We start from the raw sequence: 27,787 nt of genomic DNA, 5'->3' as shown, positions 1-27,787 counted from the left end.
TGGCCTGGGTTGGAAGGGACCTCAAGAATCATCAATCTCCAACCCCCCCTGCCAGGTAGGGTCACCAGCCTCCCCATTTACTAGACCAGGCTGCCCAGGGCCCCATCCAACCCAGCCTTGAACACCTCCAGGGATGAGGCATCCACAAGCTCTCTGGGCAGCCTATTCCAGCATTCTCCATTCACCATTCTCATAGTAAAGAACTTCCCCCTAACATCCAACCTAAATCTTCCCTCCTTCAACTTGAAACCATTTCCCCTTGTCCTGCTGGACATGCTTTGCCAATGTTTTAGTACCTGGACACAGAAAAACTTTGCTCTCCCAAGCAACTAACACTGTCAACCATAACTGAGCCTTCAGGCTTTTACACAGGAAGCAATGCTTATCTGCACTTTCTTGAAAGTGAAGTGGTGCTGAAGTCTGGCTTATGACTGTTGTTCAAGCATAGGCTAATTGATAATGAACATAATCTAAGTTACAGTTTTAATGTAATTTTAAAAACAACCTTAGCAGTGCAGGCCCATAGCAGAAAGCTTGTCTTCTGAGAGGACACAGACAAGTCTATTTTTTCCAGCCACAAATTTCTGAGCTATGTTTTCTATAACTTAAGCCCCAACTCTCCTACAGATCTCAGGACAAATCTCACACTTGTGGTGTCACACAACGTCAGGAATCACGAATCTGAGAATTTTGGTGAACTTTGTTTTCCCATCCTGTTCGGTCACCTCACAGCTAAAGAAAAAAACCTTTGAAAACAACTTGAAACCAGACACAGCAACACCACAAAACCATGACACATCATAAGTCAATAAAGTCGAACAAGTAGCTGACAACGCTGAAATTTTGCCTATTGCAAAACATCACAGATGGATGAGTGGATGGGGCTTTCCTGCTGCAATGAAGGACGCGTAGGCTTCAAACTACAGCATGTGTAAAGATAGAGCAAAACCTAACATTTATAAAACATACATCTGGTGTGTATTTACAGGGAGCAGAGTAAGGTCTTGTTGAAATTGCACACATGAATTTGATGTGGAGAATGCCTGATACCCTGTGCCTCACAGTAAAAGCATGCTTTAACCTAAAGCCCCTCCATCTATAATGCATGCCATGAGGTGCGAAGGCCTCCTTCACATAGAAAAGTCAGAGAATGAATTATGAATCAAGGCACAGGTGGAGTCCTAAAGGCCAAACTCACCTCAGTGGTGATTTTTTCTGGGTTTAAGTTCTTTCAACCTATATTTATGGAATAAAAATGTATGGGAGATTTTATACCGTAACCAATTTGAGCGACTTTTGGTTGTATTTTTGCTTGGTTTCATAGAAGTTGCTTTCCAGTTCTGCTTTCATTGGGCTGAAGGTTTTCTTTCCCTGAGATTGTTTGGCAAAGCAATTACATTGATCAGCAGTTCATCTAATGGTGTCAGATACCAGCAAGACTGGCACGTCCCAGTCATAACTTTAAATCATCTTTTCTGATCAGAGAAAAATTACACAGGCCTTCATCTGGTTTTATGCTCTTCACGGTGCTGTTTAAAGCATGACATTTTTCTTAGCTCAATATTGTGCATGACCTTTCCGATTTCCCCTGTAGTTTCAGCAAAAGCGCAATTTTCATTGGCATGTATTGCAATAAATAGCGATGACAAAAATGTGTGTTTCCAATTTAAAGCCACTTAGTTTCATTTGGCACCTGGTGCTCGGCTTTACTTTGCAGTAGAAACTCACAAATGTTGACAGCAACATAGGCATGGGAGGAGTGAGAGGAAACCGACATGGCGGCTCCGTGCAGCCATCTTGGCTCAATGCACCCACCAGGCCTGCCAGCCTTTCTGTAACTGGGCATGGTGACATCTTCCTTCCTTTAAGCATAAGCCTTTGATACACAGCTGAACTCAGCATTTTCAGAATGAGCTGCCCCAGCATCACACACAACATACTCAGTGGGAACTCCAGCAAGAGGTGGGCTGTCAGGGCTTTCTGCTTGATAAGCGTGCCCAAAAGGGAAAAGGCATATCTGCCCTTTAGCTATGTTTCTCTCTGTATCATGGCACATTGCAAGCAAAAGGGAATAAAATCAGCCCAAGACAAGATCATCCCAGCTCAAAATTGTGGGTAATTGTGGATACCATCCAGGAAAGTACACAGCTGTACCCAGTATCTGCACTGACAAGATCAGGTCCTATTTGTCACTCATCCCTGAGATGCACTTTTCTCATGTAGCCTGAGATCTAGAAATGGGTTTTCAATTTTTCCATCACCGGGGAGAAAAGAAATAAGGAGAAAATAAACCAGTTACACAAATACTGGTCTGCTGACATTTAAAATGAGACAACGCTGAACATAAAAAATGGTAAAAACAACAACAACAAAAAATCCTTGGCCAGCAACCCAAAGGACCAAAGACAAATCACAGAATAGAATGCAGCTAATTAGGCTGAAATGCCAACCATGTTCAGGGCATCGTTCAAAGTATCCAGTGTCAGACTGCTGCCGTGACCCCCACATTGAATATGCCAAGGGGAAAAGCAGGAAAGGGCTGAATCAGATAAGTTAAATACAAATATATTAAAATGACATTTTAGCTCTACCTCGCCATTTTAACATTTTCAAAATTGTTAAATAAGCGTGTCACCTATTCTCAGATCAGGCCAAATGTCAGGTGTTTGTATGTATTATTCAGCTGAACATCTTAAGTACATAATCTTTCCCATTGCTAAACAGGTGGTACTATGTTAACGGGTAATTTTCTTAAAAGGAGCAATGAACAGAGAATTGCTGATGCTACAAAATGTTATATTACTGAACACAGAGCTGGTGCCAGTAGAGAGCTGAACTGAGGATTGCAGGGATCCACAATCTTCTGCTGTATCTCTGACTTTTAAGGCTCACTGCAAGTCATTTTTACAGTCTCAGGAGTCACATACCGCAATTTAACTTTAGTCATCAAAGCTGAAATGCTCCCTAAAAGAATCTGGTCTCAACTTTGGCCATTCAGGCTTCCTATCCCGATGCATGGAATCAAGCTTCAGCATTGTATCCTCTCATGCTCATAACCCAGGAGAGTTCAAACCTGCGCTGCCACCGTCTTTTATTTTCTCTTGCATTGCCTTTATTAGCATAATTCTCTGCCCTTAGATGGGGTCATGTTCTGCCCCACAGAGCACCCATGTAAGACATACAGCCCACATTCCAACTTCATCCCTCATAGTCCTTGCCCATGTTCATGATCTACAAGAACACTTCCTCACCTGGCACTGCAGATCTCAGCCCACAACACTTCCTCATTGCCCAGGTTGTCCTACTGCTCCTCACCGCCTTTGTCTGCACTCTGCCAGCTGCTCAATCTAGTGCTCCATGGTCATCCTTCAGTCTATCCACCACGTTTTCTCCCTCTCAGCTGCAGATACGCAAGAGGTCAACCAGCCACTCTGATCATACAACTCCCTCTTATCACTCAACATGTCTATCTCAATTTTGTTTGTTTTTAATGGATGTCTGAATGTACTTCAAGCAGTACTCTTGCACTCACAGATGCACGTGAGCACACACAAATGTTCCTCCCTATCATTCAAGAAATGTACTAAGACAAACCAAATGAAGTTACTTAATACCACTATAAAAACACTCACCTTGAAATGTGAATGCGTTGAGCTCTTCCTGGAACTGTGCACACCTGAAAAACAAGCTTCTCTTGACAAGTGTTTGGACTTTACACGTTGTTCACAATACTGAGTGCTCTGCAGGACTTAGCAGTTAAAAATAGATAATGCAGCTGAAAGGAAAAAGCCTGAGTTCAGTAGGGTTTTTTTGCAGCCCACGTTTTCCCTTTGGTTTTCAGTATTGTTTGTTGGGTCTTGGCCTTGCATTGTTCCCAGGCTTGTGACAGTTACCTGCGGGTAGACTCGAAAAAGAAAATGAGAGAAGCAGCACACTGTCAGGACTCTGGCTCTTCAACTTCCAGAAGAAACTTGAGATAGGCAGCAAAGGAAAGGAAATGATATACAGCACATAGCATTCTCCAAATGCAGTTCCCAGACTTTCCTCTAAGAACTTGTTTATGTTTCATACAGAATTTGTAACAGGATTTGGGTTTTAAAGCTTAAGAAGGAAGCTGCTGGCATTCTTTTCTGATTGATGGAAATCTACAGAACGACTCTCCTTTCCTTTAGCTGGCTACCAGTGAACCCACACCATAACTTCAGGCACTGAAATGGTTTTGTTGTTGTTATCGCTTGTCGCATCAAATAAATATCTAAATTCATGAATTTGATAAAGTTACTTTTTCTTTTGTGAACATGAAGCTAACACATAGTGAGTCTGGGAAAGAAAATGAAATGCTTTGTCTATCATCCAGGTATGGCTGCAGCTCTACTGCATAAATGTATCTTGCAAAAGTGCCTTTGGAGCATAGGCAGCAAAGTCACTAGAGGAGAGAAGTGTTTATGACCTCTTCTCGTAATGCAGTCCCAAACACGACAGTACTTGGAGCTGCATTTTTCCTCCAAATGCCACAACTCTTCCTATACGCCAACTTTCATACTTGGGGCGGTACCGAGTGACTTACACCAAAAAAACCTCTGGACTAATTCATTTATCACTGATACCTGGTAGAGTTTTACTGACAGGAAAAGAGTCCTGATGTATCATCTGTGTAAAATTTCCCAACTTAGACTAGCTTGTCTTATTACCTGCTCTTTTTCAATCCTTTGCAATGCTCAGTTTTGGTTTTATCACTGCATCACTCTGCTAGCTAGAGGAAACTGGAGCAAATCTAGTAGCACGTGTTAAAGCCACAGCCTCATTGTTTTCTTTGAATGTATTTTTATCAGCTGTGGATCAAGTATCAGTACTGAGATCGCAGCCTCCATGGTTTTGTGCACAAGACATTAATTTGCCCTTAATTGTGATTTGTTCTTAATTCATAAGAGTGAATCACAAACCAACTTTTAAAGGATGCTAAACTACCATTATAATTACAAAGGACACCAGCGTTTCTCTTTTGCACTGTCTAAACTGTACTTAATTAGAAAACACAATTTTCTCTGTATTTGAGAAACTGAAACAAACAATGGATAAAGGCTTCCAATAAAATACAGTACTTTTCTATTATTCTAAATATTTGTTCAGTATGAAAACACTGTTGATGCCAACCCATCAAACAAGATCACCCAAGTTGTTTAAATATCCGTAAGTTTTATTTTATAATACAGTGTCGGGCACTTAATGGCAATATGGACTTCACCAACGACTTCTACTGACAACCACAAACTGGGAAGGAAAACACTCCCTCCCTCCCCTCCAAATAAAACAAAACCAAACAAACCCACAGCTCATTTCCTATGTATTACACAGTGCACTACTAAGAGTAGTCTAAGGTCTGACATACAATTCTTGAGATGACTTTGAACAGTAGTCCAGAGGGTGCAAAAGCATGGAATAAATTCTTAGATCTGGTTCCAGTTGTATTAATGGTCAGTGATTAACTATAACGCTAAACCTGTTAGCATGCTGCTGGTTAGGTTTCTTTATGTCCGCAAAATGGTCAATAAAACCTCAAAATGCCCTGTATTTTATACCTTTCCTATAGGTATTAAAAAAACATAAGGACATCAACATTGACTTCAAAATTCACCAATAGGCTCTGAAAAAAATTAGAAGTGATTGGACATGCGATGTGTCTTTGTTTCACACTGAGGGTTTCTCATCATAATTGAGACAGGTCTTAAAAAAGGAGACAAAAGCAAACAACCAGTTTGCTAAACATCTAAGCATTTTACATTACTCTTTCTTCTCAAAAACCGTGAAGTAACAGATGTGATGCTCTAGTGCATTAGCTGCACCAAGACTGGCTGTTCCACAGTGCTTTATTGCCTCATTCAAGTAAATTAATTTAAAGAAGCTCTCCAGGGAAAACCAAAGGTTAAAACAAAATGTACATCAATATACAAAGATATTAATTTACAGAAAATTAAAAGGATACCGGCAACATTAGTAGATCTTCTAAGTAATGACTTATTATAATTAGGGATGTCACAAAATATATTCATAATAACTATAAGGTCATCATCTTGAACCGTCCCCTCATTGCTGCTAATGAAAAGCAGCGCCTAACTCCTCATTTATTTTTAAAAATGATAAGAAAAAGTGATCGAATCATAACTAAAAATTACCAACTCTTAATATTTAATCCTACTTCAGCTGAAGTGGGTTAGAGTTTTAAGATTACCCACTTGTACACAAACACTGGCTCAAGCTTTATTATTTCTGTAGCGTGTGACATCCATAATTATTCCTGGTCATTGGAAATATACATTTGCCTCATTAGAATATATTCTTCATGTTTTTATCTTACAACCACGTTTCAGTGCTACACGTAATTTTACACATTGTCTAAAAACACAATTTAGAAGACCTGCTTGGAAAGCAGATGTGCACATTCAAAACTACTAAATTACTTTGAAACAAGGAGAAATATTGCACAAAATTCACTGAAGATTTGAAAGTCAACACATTCCCACTGAAACCAAGTAGCTCCCTTATTTTTAACAGGATGTCAATTCACAGAGAACCATAACCTGAACTCAGCTCAGTTTTCAAAAGCTAATACTGTTACTGGATTCTAAATACTAATATTTTTAGAATTGACCTACGGAATAGTATAAGAGAATCTGAGTACCCTTTACTACAGTAAAACTTTAGGATAACTTTCAGCTGTGTTACCTGCTTCTTACTCCAACTCAGCTGAAAACGGAGACCCCGCCAACTACCTGGTGCTCTACAGTACGCTGGCCACGTACCTTTTAGAAAACTCTAATAGAGGAAGTCGAGCAGCCTCCAGGAAAGCCCTTAATTAAGTACTTTCAGCTGGCCACCAGATGAAACTGTGAAACAGACATTAGAAAGCAAACCAAGGAAAGTTTCACACATAAATAAATACCATCCCTTTTTCATTCCTTTATTTGCATCCACCCTGAAGAACACGATATGGCCCACACCCCTGGGGTGGGGACAAGGACATACTCTCTCCAGCCCAGATTCTGTTAGCAGGTGAGCAACGCTTGGCAGACACACACATCTAATAGCAGCAAAGAAGACATTACAAAAGACAAGTCACATAGCCATCCACGCTGGTTTTGCTGGTGCATTCCTACATTCACACTCCAAAGATTCACTGTGGGAAGAGGCAGCTTTTACCACTCCGGGCTTTGCGATAAAGAAGCTGCTTACCTCGGAAACCATTTTTGGTAGCCCCAGTTATTTAGGCTGAAGTTCTAGCCTGCTGGGAACAAGCTGACTGAAGTCTCACAGCACCTGGACGGAGGCCTGGCACCAAGAGATGAGAAACCATCTCCCTTGGGAATGAAGGGCAGCCCAGCTCCTCCCCACAGTTGGGGAGGGCAGCAGTTCAGAGGCTTTCTGCTGGGCAGGGTACCACAGGCAGGATTTCACAGCGGTGCGCTTGCAAAAGGGCCTCGCACCAGCACTTTGTTTATTGCATGAAATGTTTCTTCCAATTACATGCATAGAGAAAAGCTTTGAGATGCTCCTAGCAATCTGATTAGACAGCTGCACCGAAGAAAGATTGTTCTGTAGGACTGCATATGACTGATTGTAGGTGAAAAAATAGAAGCTGTTTTAAAAACCTGGCTTAGCTTTCCTTTGCCTAAAACTTTACATGGTTTACAAGAACACCAAGTTGTAACACACTCATTCTAAAGCCCAAAAAGACATCTAAAACAGATTTTTGAGACCTAAAACATTTCTCTAACAGACTAAGTGAGATTTTCAGAAGCTCCCAGTGTGTCTAAAGCTCCATCTGAAGTCTGTGCTACCATGCCTGAGAGACTTCAGCTACTGATGGGGTTTCTGAGGACCCCATCTTCCACCAAACAGCCGCACTACCAATGAAATGCTAAATGGCAACTAAGATTTCACTCAAAATGTTATATGAGAATTTCTACAACAACATTTTTTCCTCGAAAGAAGTCTAGGAGCTGCATGATCCCCAAATATATGGGATGGGAGAGCACACCACTGCCTTCCCTCTGCATGCTTAGAGGGTAGGCAAGGATCACCTTACTGCCCACAGTAGTTTTCTTCCCTGAATATCCGTGCTGTTTTCCACAGCGTTGCAATGCTATATACATGGATGGGAAGGCTTTGACTGGGACAACATATTATCCATTCCAAGAATCCCAGAGGGGATTTATCCCATAGACAGTACTGCTTTTGCCTATACAATTTGGTTGGAATCACTACAACTGGATCCTGAAATCTGGATTTTCCCTGAAGTTCCCTCATGGGGACTCCCAGGCTCTGCTTCACAATCTCACTGGGACAACTCAGCAGTATCTTTCTACCGCCTTTTCTTTTTCGCTCAAGACAATACAGCTCATTTCAAGCCGAGATCTGTGTTAAATGAACTGTCCATTTAGGTCAGAAATAGATTCCTAAGTCCAAGAACAGACTACAAAGCTTAACCAAATAACCTGATATCCTCCTGCAACATGAGGAATGGGAAGCTTTTTGAGATCTTGATGTGTTAGAAGAGGACTCTGACGACCATCACAGGAGCTCTGACCAAACAGAATTCAATTCTCACCAGCAGCCGGTGGGGAACACTGATGATTTTCAATGACATCAGGACAGTTTCCACAAAGAAGAAGCATACAGGTCTAAAACTTGTAAAAAGTACCGGACCTGGACAATTTCTCTAAATATAGAACTCAATGCGGTAATAAAAATGCATTATGTAGCCAATAGACAGTTTTATATTAGCACAAGGACAGAGGAGAAGAGTGTTGAATCAAAAATATTAGTTTGGACTTGTGTCTATTTGGTAACTGGTAATGACATTTCAATAAGGCACACATACTAGCCTTTTTAAAAGATCACTGGCAGTAAGTGGAAAAGATAACGTTACACATTTAAAAAGGTACCTACAGTTAAATTGAATTTAAATAAGTCTGAGATTTTTGAGCATATACAGGGTTCAAAACCAAAAGGACGTATCGCTTAGTGACTGTAAACACTCTGCAGGCTTTATAAACAGTAAGGAAAGAAAGCAGAAACATTTTGATGGCAACTGAAATAAAAAATAATTCTAATTTGAATTTTATCTCCTTTCTCTTGTAACTCAGCTGTTTATATCTTTTTAGCTTGTATTTTCACTCAGAGTAACAGCGAATTATTACCGTGATATACCAAACTTGAGTGATTCCACCAGCAAGTTTTCAATTTTACCTTCCTTATAATAACTACGTGAATATTACCAGCCTCATATGGCTTCCATTTTTTTTCCACAAAGGTGAGAATGAGACAATCTATGTGATAATAGGAGTTCAGTGCCCAACTCTCATGTAAAGCCAGCAGGATTTATTCTATCAGATAGACATTTTTGAAAACCACTTTCTGGCAGCATTCCTGGACTTGAGCGTTTGATTGATTTGAAAGGAACAATAGCCAGAAGTTCTGAAATTGTTCCCTTTTTCCTGCATAAGACATCAATATTACCTTTAATAAACAAAGATAAGAAGGTCATCTTAGATAGAAGTGTGGACAGAAGCATTGTGTTGGATGCAGAGGTAAAAAAAAATGGCAAATTTTGAAACTCCATTTAGCAAATTGCAGAGACGTGGATGAGAACAAGTGAGAAGATCTACAAGAACACAGACCTTTGCGTCTTCCCTTAGACACACTTAAAAACACTACATTTGGTTAATCTTTAGTACCAGCAAAGAAGAATGCCTTCTACTGTGTCCTTAATATCACCTCCCAACAAGCGTCTACAAAGATTTCCTGCCATTCTCATCTGAACAGAACCCGACTCAAACACTGTGACCCTCCTAGAAAGGTTACAACAAAAATTATTTAAAATCTTACCTCCTTTTGGCTGTGTAAAATATTTTGCCAAATAACATCTTTACATGAATTTTAAAAATCCACTTCCAGCTTATACAACACGTTGTTACACATTACCATAAACCAAAGGATAGAGTGCAGAGCTCAGCACACAAAAACTCTAATCAGGAACACTGAGATTCTCCAGCAGTACAGATTGCAGATGCCCTCAGGAATGCTCATGCTCTAATCAGACACAGACATTTCCCTAAGATTTCCACTTTTACAACCTTTTACCTCCCTTGCACTGATTGAATCTAGATCCTTATCCTCGGTGACAAGTACTGAGTCCCCCCTTCTCCCCAAACGGACCAAAATTTTGGAATACATAGTTGAAACTTTCGCTTTAAAGCCTTATGCGGAGTCCTTTACAGCTCTTCAGCAAAGCATCAAACGTTGCCCGTCTAATGATATCAATCCATTCCCTTAGGTCAGCTGCCTTGTAATAAAGCAGTCAAGAAAACCCTTTCCATTTGTGCTGGCTAGAAGGAAAATTCATTCATAAATCTCAGCGTGGAGACTGATATTAAATTTTGCTACAAACTACTAGAAAGATATTAAAGTGCAATCTGATCCAACTCCTGACCTCATTAAGTTGCTCACTCAGGCCTACACTGAGGCTATGACTAAACATTCATGCCAAAGCGAGAAAGAAAAAAAACATTTCTGGCATCAGTTTAGAAGAGCAGGAGAACATTCATCCCAGGCACAATTCATTTTAAACCCACGTGTTACTTCTGCTAACTGCATCACAAATATCCTTCAAAGCTGACAATGGTAATCTACTGAAACTTGACTTCACACCTTTCCTATGCTGAGCTATTCTGGAGTTCATGTATTGTAAGGTGGAGAGATGGAGAAAGTGAGGAATTTAAGAAAAAAAAGGAAAAGGGAAATGAGAGAGCTGCTCCATATAGCAGGAGTAATTTTTGGATTTTATGTGTGTAAATATTCTTCAGGAATGCTGCCAGAGGAGCACAAATGCTTGTTCTAAATACAATGTAGAGTATGTCCATCTATTCTCTTTCACAATGTTTGTTAAGAGATTTTTAGATGTTGAAAATGGCTAAGATGAGAGCTGGATACAAGCTGTCTTATACCGAATCAGTAATTTCCATTTCCTAGTGTTGCATGACATTCCCAGTGATGAGTATTTAATAATTTAACTAAATATGACTCCCAAATAACAGCAACTCAAACTACTTTCAAAAAGTACTCAGAATCAAAAGAAAATATTGCAGAAGAGGCACAAATTAGTTTCCAGACACTAATAGATTGTAGCAAATAATGATAATAAAAAAGGAATCTATCAATTCCACTTACACTTTCCTTTCTGAAAATTTGTAGATGAAATAGTCTACATAGGGAAACTGGATAACGAGCCTTTAAAGTGTCTCAGTTGTAAACAGAAGTTAATAAACTTCACATTATAATTCAGCACTTCATGTACTTCACAGAAAAAAGCACATGCTGCCTTTTTGAAAACTGGAAGACAGAGCCACAGTTTAAGTTTGCAGTAAGTTCCAAGTTATATTCACAAGTGATTCCTTAATCTAAAAAAGAAAAAAAGAAAAAAAGAAAACACCAAAAAACTTTCTTTTCCCCCTCTTTGCTGAAGAAAATTCTTGTCATGGAATATCATTATTGCTGTTTTGTACATTTGCATTCATCTTCTAAGATAGTTAAACCTCTTCTCAAAAGATTAAGGCAGTTATTATTCATTAAAAGTATTAACATCTGTACATTTCAGACAAACCTAGATTGTTTGGTTCATTTCCTGCTTAATGGGATTAATACAGTACCTTCAAAACCTGGTTGCCTATTAGGTGATACCTTTCCTGCTGCTTAGAGAAGTAAACGCTAGGAAGCACCATACACCTGCTGTATTTGTAGCACAGAGACTAACTAGTACCTGATTTAAGAGTGCATTTATATATTTAGTTCCATTTTGTGGACCTAACTACAGCCAACAAAAGAACTGGGTAAACATAGAAGCAAACGTCCCAATGGCAGAAGATGCATACTGAACTGAAGAGAACTGGGTTTTTTTATAATTGAAAATCTCTTATTCCTTTTTCATATTTTGGTTATCATGTTATATGGAGTCCTGAGTAGTCTCCCTTTACACTTCTGATGGGAGTAAAGTTTCTCTTCTCATAGTTCTCTTACGTATTATTTCCACTGCTACTGCTGGATAAGCTATCCTTTGAAATATTTAAACCATAGTGAAAAGCAGAACTCAGCTTACATAAAGATACCACTTCCTGAAGAAGCCCTCCCTCATCTGGAGTTTCATTTCCTTCTTTCCTATCTTTCTCCCAAGGGACAAGAATGGATGGATGCTGAGCAAGATTTGCTGGGAGTGGATCTTCTGAGGTATTGCTTAGTGTTTCATTCTGCTTCGCATACTTATAGCCCACTTTGAAACTTTCTAGAGAAGCAAAATGGTCACTTGATCGTGTTGGAGGTGGGGATGCTATACAGCCACTAGTGGTGTCCATCCTGTCAGTAATAAAGGTTTTCTCACTGTTTTCCTCTTCCAGGTTTGAGAGAGACTCTCTATGGCCACCAGAAGAACCTTGTTTTCTTGGAGATGGAGGGAGTTGTTTTCCGTGGAGGACACTGTCATCCTGACCGAGATTCCAGTCTGCTTGTTCATTAGCACTGCTGCACAGTAAGGTAAGGTTGCTCTCACTAGGTGCATTCGACTTGTTCTGAAAGAAAGAATGTGTTTATATTTTATGTCACAAGAAACACAAGCACTTTTAAAACAGAAATACTGTAATGGATTCTGTGGGCTCCTAAATCATGGATTGCCTTTGGGTTTCAATGTTACAAAGCTACAGTTCCAGAAACAACATAAGAACAAGGCTGTGTGGGGGTTTTTGTTGTTTGGTTTTTTTTTAAGCTCTCTTGCCAGAACACTGTCTTTTATCCTAGGGATCACCTTTTGCACAAAGATTCCACATGCCCTGCCCGTTCAGTCTCTGCAGAAGCAGTTTTGACAGTGAACAAAGACACTTAGCTGGTCTGTACCATAAATATGAGAAGGAGCTGGGCTAAAACTAAAACCAGATGGTATTTCCTCTCTTTGCTTCAGTAATTAATTATACCAACTTTTAGCTAAACAAACAAAAATGGGCATTTTATTAATGTGACCCCTGCGTGACATTCATAATATCAAATTTTACAAGCTTTTTAAACATTTGTCAGAATTTGTTGTTCCAGTGACAAATCTCTGACTATCAGATTCCTTTCAGCAAAAATAAATGTTGGACAGCTGATATAAACCAGAATTCAAAAACACCAGTATTTTTTCAGCTAACAACATGGCAGTGAGTTGGGAAGGGTTTGTAAAGTTGTAGGCAAGAGCTCTGACCCATAAAGTGGTTTGCTTGTGGATTCCTGATGGAAATGGCTCTGTATCAATATGACTAGTTTAATGATGCAACGTGAAAATGGAAATACCTTCTAAACCGCGTAACATAGACTAAAACTAGCTCTGGGAATACAAGAATGGACAGCTAAATATAATACTAAATTATCTGATTAAGTAAATTAATACATTATTCACAGTTTTGTATGCGGTTACTGTTAAAAGGGAAAAAAAAACCTGTTCCCCAGATGACTTGGTAAACTGAACAAAAGTGTAACCAATATCTTGACTGATGAAAATCCATCACAGAGCTGCCAGCATGGGTGTGCTGTTTTGCAGCAGCAGAATGACATGCTAGCAATTCTAAGGACTATTCAGTAGTGACTGGTCTGCATGCAGTTGATTTCAGTGTAGCGCAGGATTCCAGTATAAAGGATTGTGGTTATTTTTCAAGTGAAACCAGGAGACTAACCGTAGTCTTGTAATCAATATCATCCATCGACCTAAAGAAGTCCAGGCTCTTTGCTCCTGAAAGCTTTCCTTGATCTGAACTGTGTGTGCTCAGCGTGTCCAGAATCTCCCCAAGCAAGTCCATTTCTCCTTGTTGCTGTGAAGTTATTCCAGTGTCCCCAGAATCATCACTATCATAAAAGCAAGCAGAAGCTTCCTCACTGTCTTCCGATGATAACCTAAAGACAAAATCTTTTGCATCAGTTGGGAGCATAAAAACTACAGTATTAAAGAGACTCCTGAAAGTAAGTAGCAGTATACATTCAAACACTTACAAGGAATATGAGCCCTGCTTTTCTTTCAGGTCAACAACCTTACCTAAAGATAGATGTACAGTATCTACACAGAAGCAGTGGCCACTTGGAGATTCTCCAGCCTCTTTGCCCTTCCTTAATCAACAACTATTATTTTTAAGTTACCCTTAACATGACTTCCCAAACCTTCCCTCCAAATTTGATAGTTATTCCAAATTTGGCTCCACTTTTCCCTTGTCTATATATTAAGATCAGCGTTGCTACACCTCTCTCCAGCTGACCTAGCCACATCTTTTGTTCTAGTGGCAATGCTCTCATACTGCAACTCTTCTGTCAGCTGAGCAGACTTACCCAAGTATTACATACGTGCAACAGTAATCAGTGTTTTTGTCTCCTATTTTCTCTTTCACTCACTTCAATAACCTTACCACTTCTGACCTCTGTACTACTGCAGTCTTTCCCTACCATTGTCTATATGGAATACTTCTAAAAAAGCTCTTTCCATGGCCAAAAACTCAAGGACCAGGTTAGCTGAGGTCACCATGTTGACAAACATAATTTCACTGCTTCTTTGTATCCTGAACCAGTAAAGATTCGGGGTTATATCAAACTCTCCAAACCACCATAAATAATTAAATACATAATAGCCTGCCTCTCTTTCAAAAGGGGATTTATTCCTAAACTAATGAACCTCTTAAAGATCTCAAATTAAGCGTGGAAAGCAGAAAGATTTGTCACTTGAACTTAACTGATGATGCCATTCACTCTTTCTCCCATACACACACACATATCCCTATAGGCCTCTTACTTGCTTGTTCTCTCTATTTCATCATCATCATCTTCATCCAAGGTAAAATCCTGGTTATTGAGGTGCTGGTTGAAACGTGTCTGGAGAACAGAAAACTAACATTACACACTTCTTGTCTTTTTTTTAAATAAACAAAACCAAAACCAAATCTACATCAGCATTATTTGGAATCTAGCTGCTATCACACTCATTAAAGTCTTTCAAAGCACCCAATGAGGAAAGGCACATATTGATCCAGTCTTCCAAAGGTTCTTACAAAGAGAAAACAAAATTCACGGATGTAACCAGTTAAAGAGCTAGAAAACCATTTTCCCTCATTGTCTATGAACTGCAGTATTATTTATGCAAAGCCTCGATTAGCAGAAAGCTGCCAATACAACGTAAAACATCACTCAGGCCTATTACCTACCCTCTCTTATAAAGACAAAGCCCTGTTATTTACCGTTTTCTGACAGAAATATTTGCAAAGTTCTGAAGATAATGTGGGTTACTTAGCATGAACAAGAATGGATTTTTGAAGGGAGTCTCTTCACATAGCTGTATTTATATTTGAGTGTTAAACAGAAGGATGGAGTAAACAGTATGTCAGCTTGAAAGCTGTGCACCAAGAATGCCTCTGTGCAAGATACATTATTCTAAATTATGGTTAAAGTTAGCATGCACTCAGAGCATCCTATGAAAAGCTTGTAAAGAGAAGTTAGTGTGCTGTAAATTCACACGCTACCATACTGAGTAACCCGTTCAATCACATTCCTATTTAGCAAACACAACCAGGCTTAAGATTCTTCCAACACTTGGAAAAAAAACTTCTATGTTGGCCAGAATGTTTAAGTTAGAAATATGTGAAATACAGATAGTTGGAAGGCCTGCGCATCTCTTACAATCCTTCCATATCAAAGCCCACAAAAAATTAACCGTGCGAACAATCCATCCACAGAAGTGATTCCAAGCTTTGTAAGACTGGCCATAATTTAAGGACATATGGATGGAATTTGTGCAAAGGAAAAACAGTGTTAGCTAACTTTAAAGAAAATCATACTCAAGTATAAAGAAGTGCTACTGCCCACATCTCATCATACAGTTCACCAAATGCCTAAGCCTACAACAAACCCTGATGGGGAGGAAATATGGCCTTAATTTCAGGCTACAAGGAGCTCAGATCTTGTATTGTGAGGATTTCAATATGTCACCTATTACAGATGTTGTCAGTGTTCTACATGTACCAGGACACATACTGAACTTTTTTTTTTCTCCACTATTATTGGGAATGACTCAATGTATATTCTTTATAGTCTGACACATTTTCTCTTGTTCAACAAGAGATCAAGCACTTTCTATACTTCTTTGTCCACAAAGAAGAAATGTGGCTCTTAATGTGCTAAACCAAGTAACAGCAGATGAATAAATAAATAAATAAATAAATAGATTACAGTATTAAAAACAAGGAAAGAAACCAAACTAAGCTTCACACTGAGCACAAAATACAAGATGGAACACAGAAAAACAAATGTACTATTAATATTTCTAATGTACAAGGACTGTTCTGAAACTAACGCCTCCCATTTTATTATGTCAGCTCATAACGTTAGAGATGGAAGTTAGAAGTGTAGCATAGAAGCTGAACCTTCCTGCCAATATTCCACCACATGCTGTTGCCATGTGACAGATGGCAGCAGAGGGGCTGTCTGACAAAATGGCGTCTGACATGGAAGCGCATATGAAGCAAAGCTATGTCACTGAATTCCTTCATGCAGAAAAAAAAAAAGGCACCCATTGACATTCATCAATGCTTTCTGAATGTTGATAGAGACCAAACAGTGAATGTGAGTGCATTTGTGCATTTAGAGTACTATGACAGTGGATCATCTTCTCTGGTGCAGATTGTTATGAGTGTAGCATGCAGACTCTTGATCATTGCTGGTGAAAATGCACAGCTGCTAGTGGTGACTATGTTGAAAACCTGTCTTGTAGCTCAGAATTTGCTCTATCACATAGTGTTATTGTGTTCTTTGTATCCATTGTAGTTGCCATGGAAATAAATACGAGGCACTACTTTCAGAGTGACCCACATATTTTAGCAATAAACGCCTTATAGAACACGCTCTCTGGTTTGACTTTGCTTAGCAGAATAAACAAATAGTGCTCAAATGCAATATTAGTAAGTTTGGACCATTTTCTGAAGCACTATTTATTAAATATAAAACCAGGAATGCTTAGGAAATATTACAGATAAACCAGGCAAACAGCTTTGAATACGTAAGTCATCATAAGATATGATTTACCTGACAAAACAGTACTTTATTTGCTAGTACAACAGAAATAGGAATAATTTTAAAAATTTGAATAGAAATGGTTTTACTATTATTACTTTAAAGCAAAGAACCAAAATATGTTAAGAAAACAGAAATCTAAAATAGAAAGAAGACACTTAATGAATGCAACCAAAACCTATTAAATACAGCATAGATCGTCAAGAAAGCAAACTGCTAAAAGATGGCCCACTGGTCATTTCGGAGGCTATATACCCAGGGTAGTTACCTGCAGTTGTACCACACCACGCTAAGCAGAAGTATTTCATCTATTCCTTTCATTAGCAGTAGTCAATTAAATTTCCTTTGTAAATTCAAGTTATTTCCAGGCTCTGAGAGTTCTTTGAATTATTCCCATCATTACTGAAATCAATCACGCTACTGCAAATAACTACAAGGAAGGTTAACTACTTTGCCTTAATTGATACTGTTAATTGGATACCTCAGTGATTTAAATTTTAGAGTTTGTCTTCACTGAGGCAATTAAAATAGTTCACTTCTGTAGGACTGGAAATTCACTACCTGGTCTGGAAAATTCTGACTGACATGACATTCACTTGCATTAAAGCTCTAAGCCTGGAACTGACTTTTGGAGGGCAAAACCCTCCTTCACTTGAAATTTGCATCAGAACTAGATGCTGCCATCTCTTACCCCTATTAACATAAAGACAAGATCTTTCAGGAGAGAAGAGTCTTTAAAAATGTTGAGAATTTTCAGAAATCCAAACCAAACCAAACCCTTGTTTATTCTCAGATGGGTTAAGTCCATCAACTTCATAATTTCCCACAAGATAACTCTGTGATTTGCCAGCATAAGATGTAATTTTTCAAAGAGCATAGCCAGCAAGTTTAATAATAAAAAAAGTTGTGTCTTTCAGAAGCAGGAACTGAATGAAATTACTTAAAACCAGCAAACAGCACAGACATAGCAGTTACACACATTTGGCCCCTTGGGGCATCTTTGGATAGTGTTATGGAAGCAAGTTAGTGAAAGCAAGAATATCGTATGTAAAGAGTATAACATAGCATACATCAACAAACCTTTTAAAAAACAACAACCCGAAAATTTCTAGCTCCTGATGGTCAGACTCTGAAAAGATTTTTGCCATCAAATTACATGTTTAGGCTTCATGCAAGAAAAAAAATTCAAGAATTACTCCAAATTAAATCAGATCCCTATATGAAAAGAAAAAGTAGAAGGAGAAGGAAAGGCAAATATCTGGCCGTAAATAACAACATTCTCCAGAGTTTACAGCTCTGCAAGCTAGCCACTGAGACAACAAGCAACACATGTTTTTGAATAGCTGACTTTCCTCTAAGAGCTGCAATAAAAATAACTGCAAGAGAGGGGTATGTCCACAGACTATTTTGCTAAGAAAGAAGAGGAAAAAAAAAGAAACTCTTAATAAATTGCAAAAGGAGAACCGTAAATCTTTTTCAGTGCCCCACTAGGTAAAGTGACATAGTACGTGCACCTGCAAAAGCTGTCAAAGTCATTTAAGAAGTCCTTCCATTACTGACGTACCCTGCTGTTTGCAGTTATTTAAGCTTTTAATTTGTCTTTTCTGCATTTTGAAGTGTGTAACCTTTTTTATACCATTTTATGAAAAAAGGACAGACTTCTGTTTCCTTCCTGATCAGAATTCTAATAACAAACAGACCATTTAAATTTATTACCACAAGAAATGATATTGTAACACTCCTTTCTTGCTGCACCAGAACTTTATAAAGTCTTAATAGACTGCTGTCATGTTTTTTTCTACCAACTGAAGAAACAAATGTCTTAAAAACTACTCAACGATTCTTCTTATTTCAACTAGTTCTGCTATCAAAATAAAGTATTATTTAATATATTTACTTTATATCTAAACGTTAGCTAAGATTCAGCCTCATTTTATATTTTTCCATCTTCAAGCACTTTGCAGCACAAAAACCCATCTCTCACCTCTCAGAATATAGCACAGTTCAATGCATTCTATGCTCTTTATCACACAACGAGCTCACATTCACCACAAACCACCTGAATAATCTCCCAAGCCTGCATGCAAAATATAGCAAAGGATCAACCGCAGTCAGTGCGTGGATATGTGCAGACAACACGGCTCCATGGAGAGCAATGGTTTTTGCTAGCTATGTTTGAATGTTGCATTCATTCATTCTGGTGGCAGCACACGACTGCAGCTGATAAGCTCCTGACTATGTGTGTTGTTGCCACACATACCATTTTTCACTGGCTGTAAGCAATTGCCTTTAAACCCGAATATATTCTTTCAGTAATAAAGGTGAAAGATTTGGCTAAAGATTCAAACCTTTGGTTTCTGCCTGACTTCTGACTTCAAAATCTCATTCTGCAAGTGGTTTGTTACCTATACAACTGTGGCAAATGCTGACCACCATAACCAGAAAAAGAAAGTGATGATGGGATAAATGTGGGTAGAACCAAACAAAGTGAGAAGGGGTCCTATTCTGTTCTATTCCACTCTCTGGTATCCTCACAAAATGTACCACTTTGGCATAAAAATGCAGACAAAGTACAAGAATGCTAAAGATTTAAATTTAAGATGGTTACATTTTTGATTGGGCATGAAAGTCAATCTTTGAAATGCCAGTTTTTTATTTAATACGAGACCTTTCAGAAGCACAACTTTCTGGAATGAGTGCTTATTGATCAGCAGCGAGGCAGGAAGTTTAACCAGGCTGCTGCCATTAATTGCCCTCGACGTAAGAAACAAATAATCTTTTGAGTAATGGCAGCACATATATAACTTCACATTTACTGCCTACTCAATATATCAACACGTGTAGAATTTCAAGTAAAGAAAAATATCTACTACAACTTCAAATACATGAAGTACTGTTTGCTTTTTCTTAATAATTTTAAGATAATTCATTCAGTATGAGAAAGTAAAATAAAAAGAAATCCACTATTACTTATGCTTCAGTTTTTTTATTTCACTTATCCTCTACGACACAACAGAAGCAATTACAGTTTCACCTCCAGTAGGGAAGCAAAAGACCAGACTCTGTCCAACTTTCCAGTTAAACACAACCCACTTCTTTCCAGTTAAAGACTGAGAACTGAAGCAATGGGTAATGAGATCGCAGGAAGAGTAACTAACCTTGCGCTCCACAAGAGCAAGGACTGATAGGGAAAAGGGAAGAACATAAATAAAACGTAAGTAGTTACTAAACTTTTTCTTCCTAGTTGCTTTCCCTTTTTCAAGGATATAGTGCAAATAACCACCACCAAGCTGAAAGTAAATGCTTGAGACACCAATTAGCTACACCAGCACCAGACCAGGATGGATGCAAAACAAAATTCCAGATGAATTTCTAGAAGTGATCTCTTCAAAAATTCCTTGCATGTTTTTACCCATTTAAAGCAGCATAACTTAGTGATGCCACAATGTGTGATATCACAGAAGTCGTTCTGAAAATAAACTAAATGGATACCATCTAAGATGCCAAATTACCTTTTAGTAGTAAAGGCAGTAGTATTATACAGAACTTAAGGTTAGTTTTACAGACTATCAATGCAATACAAAAACAGCTTCATCTTTCCTAGGAAAAAGATCTTCTCTGCTTTGAAGACTGAGATGCACAGATAATGCATTTGAAAGATCATGAAGTGGCTGGAAAACACACAACTGTATGCCACGAGAGAACTATGTCCTTGATTCTGAGATCCTGATAATTGAAACAGTACAGGAAAAGAGATCAACTGAGTAGGTTTCCAATGAGAAAAAGAAATCCTTTCTGTGGCAATAAAAGAGTCTGCCAGAGCAGGAAAGTTTCCAAATTATGTTTAAAGACAAAGGCAACCTGAACGTGAATATCAGTGCTGTGGCAGGATTTGTCACAGCAGTGACATCTCTTGAGATACTGGGTCATGGAAAGCACATCCTTACTATTTCTGTTCCAAATTAGGGTGGTGACAAATTAACACACATTTTTTCTCAAAGGAGAGGTTATCAAAAGCAGAAACATGTTAAAAGAATAACAGAAGTGACCAAAACTAAAATGCACTAAGCAGATGTGACCCTAAACAGAAAAGTCACTGTTTTAGACCTCAAAACTTAATGTGAAGCCCAAATATTAATAATAATAATAATAATAAATTACATAAAACCTAAGCAGCACTGAACTCTGACCATCAAACCTTTGGACAACCGAAGAGCCAATGGATGCCAGTCCTATTTACAAAGAAAAGTGATTATGCCCGGAAACAGAAAGATTGCCTCCAAATACATTTCACCCAATGCCTGGCACCAGTAAGCCTATCCTGCTTGACACAAAGGGTCTCTAGGAGGCACTGAGGAACACGGATGGCACTCTGAGTTGGGTACCCTGCACTAATTCCAGCTGCCCTCACACCTGCATTACACAGCAAACAGCAGCAAAGAGAAATTACTGGGATGTAATCTGTAATCTCGATCTTTGGTGGGCTGAGTTGCCCTTTGGTTGTGCCTCTCTAACTTCACTTACTGTGGAAAAAGCACAAGATACCACTGCAAGTAGCTCTGACATTTCAGTGAAGTGTCTAAAATTATCTGAGTTGAATCCTGACTCTCACATTCAGAAACACTGAGATCCCTGCAGGAAAGGCTCTTTCTGTTTCTTCTACTTCTCCCTCCTTCAGCCCCCATGGCAAACTTTACTTTCAGTTGAACTTCCTTATTCATTTCCCCCCCCACTTGGTTACAGGATTAGAGAGAGAAAGAAAAGGTTAGGGAACAGTCAGTGACAGAGCTGAAGCTTTAGATACAAGGCTGTGCTCTCCAAACTTTCAGGCCAGGAGGCGAAAGCAGTCTGGAAGGGACATAGGTGGACTGACCCTTGGGCCCCCTGCTTTGGACAGGTCAGCACGCTGCCTGTGATTGCTCCTCAGAAACACCGAAGAAATAATAATTCAAGCAGAGGACAGCACTGTCACAGTAAGACGTCCATAAGCTCTCCTGTTTGTGGAAGAGTGTTTTTCTTTCAGATTTTTCCATTTGTTTGTAGAAGAAAGGCCCTTGAAAAACACGCCCTTGAGTTTGCTGACAAAGTAAAATCTAGTAGCCAGATCTAATAGCCAGGAAAAGCATCTGCAAACTTTTTACTGCCTAAATTTCTCTCTTAGATAGATCAAAGTTAGATACACTGGTGATATTGCCCTGAAAAAATAAGTGTTCCATTAAATATCCCACCAGGCAACAAAAAATTCCAGAGCAATTTCCTGACCATTAAACTATCTTCCCACTTTTTTCTTTTTTTTTAAATAAAATTGAAATCGTGGTAATTAGTGGGGAGATTTCTTGAATGTTCACTGAAAAACCCAAAGAAGGACAGGCAAGGATTACTTCATTTTATGGGTTAACAATGGACAGAAACCTGCCACAGAGGTGCAACAGCCCTTTGCTGAAACCCATGCTAAAAAGAGAGTGGGGACAGAGGAGGATAGGACTCTCACTAACAAAAAACCCAGAAACACTTTACAAAGGTATATTGCTTCTTTTCAATTTAAATGATTAAATGAAAATCAGCCACTGTTGCAGCAGAGGCAGTGACTGCTATCATCTGGTGAGGGGAAGCTCTGAGCAACGTGGGGACAGCAGCTCTACTCAGTGCTGTGCATTCCTGACAATAAGAGGATGCAAGATACACGAAAACACCTAAATATTAAGGTCATATTAAAACCTTCTAGTTAATAATAATAAAGCAAGGAAACGCACAAAAAGCATGGCTTTTACAAGGCAAAGGATATACTCTCAGAGCCACAAGAGGGCACTCTCGTAATCTGCAACTTGAATTCATTCTGCCTCGGTTTTCATTTTTAATTAAAAGGAAATCTGTTTCACAGAATGAAGAGATCTTATTTGACACACCAAGACAAAAGATTTTTGTCCAAGTTAAGGAAGCTCACGATATTTGCAGCATTGTTAAATTATGCCATTTTAGCTGAAGAAACAGAATTTACTAACCAACCAAAGCTTATTCCAAAACCCTATTTCTCAGAAAATAAATGTAATTTCCTTGAAAAACTGCCTGTTACTGGTTATGAAGTCTGCTTATTTGTAATATTTTAGTCAATGAGAGGTAAAGATACCTCCAGTATTTTCCATGGACTTAAGGCACGGATGTGATCTCAAGCACATTAACTGAAAGCAAATACATACAAAGTTCTGTAATCAGAGCTACTGTCGTTCTGAAATCATTATTGAGTTGTCTGTGGGGATTTTTTTCCTCTTTTTTTCTTTCTTTCTCTTTCAAGTCCATTCTCAGCATTCAGTCTCCTAATATAGAATACTTACAATCAGCACCGCATTATCACAAGCACTTTCTCTCCTCTTTTATGCTCTTGGAAAAAAAACAACTCCCCAGAACAGCCCACTCTCACCATCTTTTTTCAGGTTAGGTGGGTAATCACTTACTGTAGGCCCTCGGTAGCTAACGATGATGTCATTTATTTTCCTGGTCATTGTAGGGGTACTGATAAATGTGGTACTCCTGAAGGTGAGGTTATTCTGTACACATCCTCCTCCCTGACGCTCGCTGTCTCTTGTACTGAAGCCAAGTACCAACTCCAATCTGAATTACATACTTTCTAGCAAATACAGTACAATAAAGCAATAAAAGCCACATTTGTGATATGTTAAAAAAAAAGAAGAAAGAAATAGGTAATTCCATTCAAGAATACTAAGAAACAAGTCCAGACTAACATGGCTTTTATTACCTCACACCAAAGTGTTTTTAAAACCTTCTTAGACACTGCATTTAAATCTTGCAAAGTCATGGGAAGCCGTTTGCTCGGCTTCTCAATATATGAGCATTCAAAGTAGCGCTGACACTCAGGGATTCCTGGTAAATCCACACTTCGAACCCAAATGCACAGGTTTCCATTACGTCTGCAAGCCGGTGCGTGCCTAACAGCCCAGGTATTACATACCTTTCCTTAGAGACAAGGAGGCATTGCTAACTTACTCATTATACCATGAACCCCTTCTTGTTACTTGGTTTTCTGCAGACCTGCAAGGATATTTTATTAGCCACTAAATACATTAGTACTATTTACATCCTCAAATGCTCCGTTTTTAATAAGCTACCCTATCACCTGATAAAACAGTAAAATTACAAAGATCTTATTCATGAAATCAAACAGATCTTCTGGACTCATAATAGGCACGCTGTCTTTTCAATTATTTACTGATTTTTTAGCAATTTTGTGGAGCTCTGGCTGCATATAGGCCCTCACCTACCCAGAAATCAGCATTACTCACACGTATGTAATGGAACGGAATTAAAGCATATTATGCAAAAACAGAATGCTCAGCGCCCTAATACTCCCCTCATCAATAGTTAAAGGAACTCGGCAATATCATCGGCAAGACGCTGCAAGCAGAGTTGAAGAGATCTCCTGCTTGCATTAATTTTTATTTTAAAAATTCATAGCCGGTAATTTCATAGATATCCTTTTATATCTAATTAAAGTAGGAGATAAAACAGAGATCTATTCAATCAAGGCATGAAACAGTTAACAGCAGAGCACATGCCAAGGTTTTAATAAGGCTTAACAATAAAAAGCTTCAATCCTCCACTTTCCCTAGATTTTGTTGTGGTTTTCCCTTGCTTAGGGCAATCCATCTGTTAATGTTGACTTGCAATATAGTTAATCTCGTACACGTAGAAAAAGTGTAGAACATCTAACCTAAGCAAGAGTAAGCTCAAATGAATATTACGGAGATAGAACAATTCATCCCAGGCAAAGATTAATTGTCTGTATGTGCGCACGCGTGCACCAAGGCACACACGAGCATGCTCCTGTTATTTCATTTTTTAGGAAAGACTTTCAAAATGCCAATTAGAGGAGGGCAGGCTGATCACGAGCGTTTGCAATAACACAATTATTTATCCTCCGATTAGATTTTGACAGCTATGTTACGTGCTACAATTTGCTTTGATTTATTATTATTTTTCTGATAGTCTATTACTGATCTGGCAAATATATATATATATATTATAAGAGCACTGTGAGAGCAGTGCTAAAGCTTAGTAAATATTCATTGTTAAAAACGGCTCTGTACTGTGACCAGTACTGGTATTCTCCCCAGGGCCAAACTGGCCTTGTTTTCAATAAAACCAGAGAAGTATCCTTTCCCTGGAGCCCTGTTAGGCTGAGGCTGCAGTTGGAACTGTCATCTTCACACAAAAGCAAAGGGGCTGGGTTTTACAAACGCAAAGCCTAATTGGGAGATCTTCATGGATGTACTCTTGACATTTATTAAAGCCTCATCAACAAAACAGGAAATAACCATACTAATTAGCAGACTCACATACAAACTACTATTTATTGGGGTAAAAGCAGATTTAAAACAGCAGTCCCCAAAAACCTGTTGTGAACCAACATTTAAAATGATCTGCTACAATGAAGGGCAACTTTTGCATCATACACAATGACCCAAATGAAATATATTGTACAGTATCTCGGGTAACTATTAGATGGCTTTCATATGTATTCTTTCCAAGCAGCAGAGAATGAATAGCTCAAAGCATGCATCTGACAGGTCAAAATGTAACAACAAATTCTTTATACTTAAGTTTTTAAATGTTGTAATATGGAAGAGAGAGCGAGAAAGTGCAGAGGTGCCTCTTCTTTGGAAGCAAGAAGATTATTAATAAGCACTCTCTCTTCTGCTTGTTATCTGTTTAGGTTTGGGGTGGATATTCAAACAGATTGATGTTGCAGCTTAATCAATACCTCATCCTTATATTAATTATCTATCAATGTGCGTGAACTGTCACATTAGCAGTACCACTATACTGCTGCTGACACTCATGGATATCATTTTCGAAATCTAGGTGGAAAGATTCATCTTCAGCCTAGAGAGTGCACTACAGATATAGTAAATAATAGTAGCAATCAGAGTCATTTGTTGTATGCTATAAGTTCAGTACCTGCTCTCTTGTGCATTTGTCACCACATACATTTATATTTATTTGGATGTAAAGTTTAAAATAAACAATTATAAAGAAATTGCATTTCTTTGTACTTACTCAAAGACCTAACAAAGAACAAAAATAAAACCAAAAGTAGCAAACAGTGCTTTTTTAAAATAAGTACTTTACCTCCTTTTGGAGAGGAAGAAAAGGAGAACAGAGTAAAGAAGAGGAGAAGGCAAAAGTGAAAGATCAGAGTATTTGTGAGTGAGCCCTGCTTGCTCTTACCCTAATCCTGGGCTCAGGTGGCACTGGGGACAAGAGCTGGGGAGAAGACCTGGGACATTCTGGTTGCAGCAGAGCAAGTGAGGCCATTAATTACCATGCACTGCCAGTAAACAAACCCTTTCTGTACCTACGTATGCATGCACATATATATATATGCGTATAACTGTATATGCATAGAAATGTATGGAATAGCACGCTGTCTGTCTTGCTCTCAAAACCAGAAAACGTCTGATACGAATAGCAACAATAACACTGAGGGATTTAGCAGCATGCAGCTGTATGAACAATCACACACATACAGGTTTAATTGTTCTGTCAGAACAGGCCCTTAGAAGAAAAGCTAAATTGCACAGAGATAAAGTAATCCCTTGCCTCCTGCACTTAGCAGTAGCAAATTACTGCACATTCCTTTAATAAAAACAGCCCATAAGAATCTGATGGCTGCAAGAGTGTATTCTTTGACATATCTACATTCATACAACTGTAGATTCACCTGCACTAATCTCCATACATTGCTTTATATTGCACAAAAAAGCTCTTTACTACCTCACATTATCAAATTACTTTGATGAGGGGGAAAGGCATTGCTGTATATTAAAATGAGTTCTCCATTAGTAATAAATATTTTAAGAACCCAATTTTGTTTTTAACACTACAGTACTAGAGCCATACATACAGCACAGAACATCTTCTGTTCTGATACTGAGTGAGGAGAATGTGCTGTAGGCAAGCTTCTGAAAGAACGGAGGCACCCCAGCTGCCTGTACATAAAAATACAGCGAGGGCACACAGTTTGACACTTTATCACTAGCTTTAAAGGGATCGTGAAAGCATGCACAAACTAAAAAGTGCCTAAATAATTCAACGCAGAAAATCATTGTATTATTTATAACCCTACTAAATATAATGACTTAATGCTAACGTACAATTTCAACGTTATTTAGCAATTATCTGCATCAATTCTTTGCTGAACTTCACCGACTTTGTTTTTATTACCAATAAGACAAGGCTAATTCAAAACTAAATTGATTACACGGACAATTCAGATTTTATCATTGCATTAAAGAGCAAAAAGAAAATCCTATTACAATCAGCTAGACTTAATTTCTACATTTGGTATCTGTGGAAGATACATGTGTTAAAAACCCACACGTACTAATTCATTGCGTTCATTAAAAGCATGCACTAACAATATAATGCAAAATTTATATCCCAACATTAAAATACATACATATGCACACATTCCTTGCAATTAAAAAAAGGTATTATGTAAACTCTTTTATTGATACCTCTGAAATTAGATTGTCAAAATGAAAGCAGAGATGTTAAAACCCTTGCCAAAGTTGGGACGCTACACCTGTTACTGCAATTCGGGACTAAAGCAGACTGGAGAACAAAAGGATGAGATTGACATCATATTAAC

The 27,787-nt window shown here is 38.5% G+C and overlaps 1 protein-coding gene across 2 annotated transcripts in view; it reads right to left on the bottom strand.

Moving 5' to 3' along the window:
* Positions 1-5,176: 5,176 nt before the first annotated feature.
* The window catches only part of DENND1B (DENN domain containing 1B), a 142,526-nt gene continuing 119,915 nt past the window's right edge, over positions 5,177-27,787 (bottom strand). For both annotated transcript variants that reach the window (XM_072343491.1, XM_072343492.1), the window contains 3 exons: positions 14,852-14,931; positions 13,752-13,968; positions 5,177-12,617 (listed from right to left, as the gene is read on the bottom strand). In XM_072343491.1, coding sequence (XP_072199592.1) covers positions 12,069-12,617; positions 13,752-13,968; positions 14,852-14,931 — 846 coding nt within the window. In that variant the 3' untranslated portion in view covers positions 5,177-12,068. The remainder of the gene's footprint in view (positions 12,618-13,751; positions 13,969-14,851; positions 14,932-27,787) is intronic.

Source organism: Excalfactoria chinensis, chromosome 8, assembly GCF_039878825.1.
Source record: "Excalfactoria chinensis isolate bCotChi1 chromosome 8, bCotChi1.hap2, whole genome shotgun sequence".
Lineage (NCBI taxonomy): Eukaryota > Metazoa > Chordata > Aves > Galliformes > Phasianidae > Excalfactoria > Excalfactoria chinensis.
The sequence above is the reverse complement of the archived record's forward strand: the minus strand, read 5'-3'. Positions and strand labels throughout refer to the sequence as shown.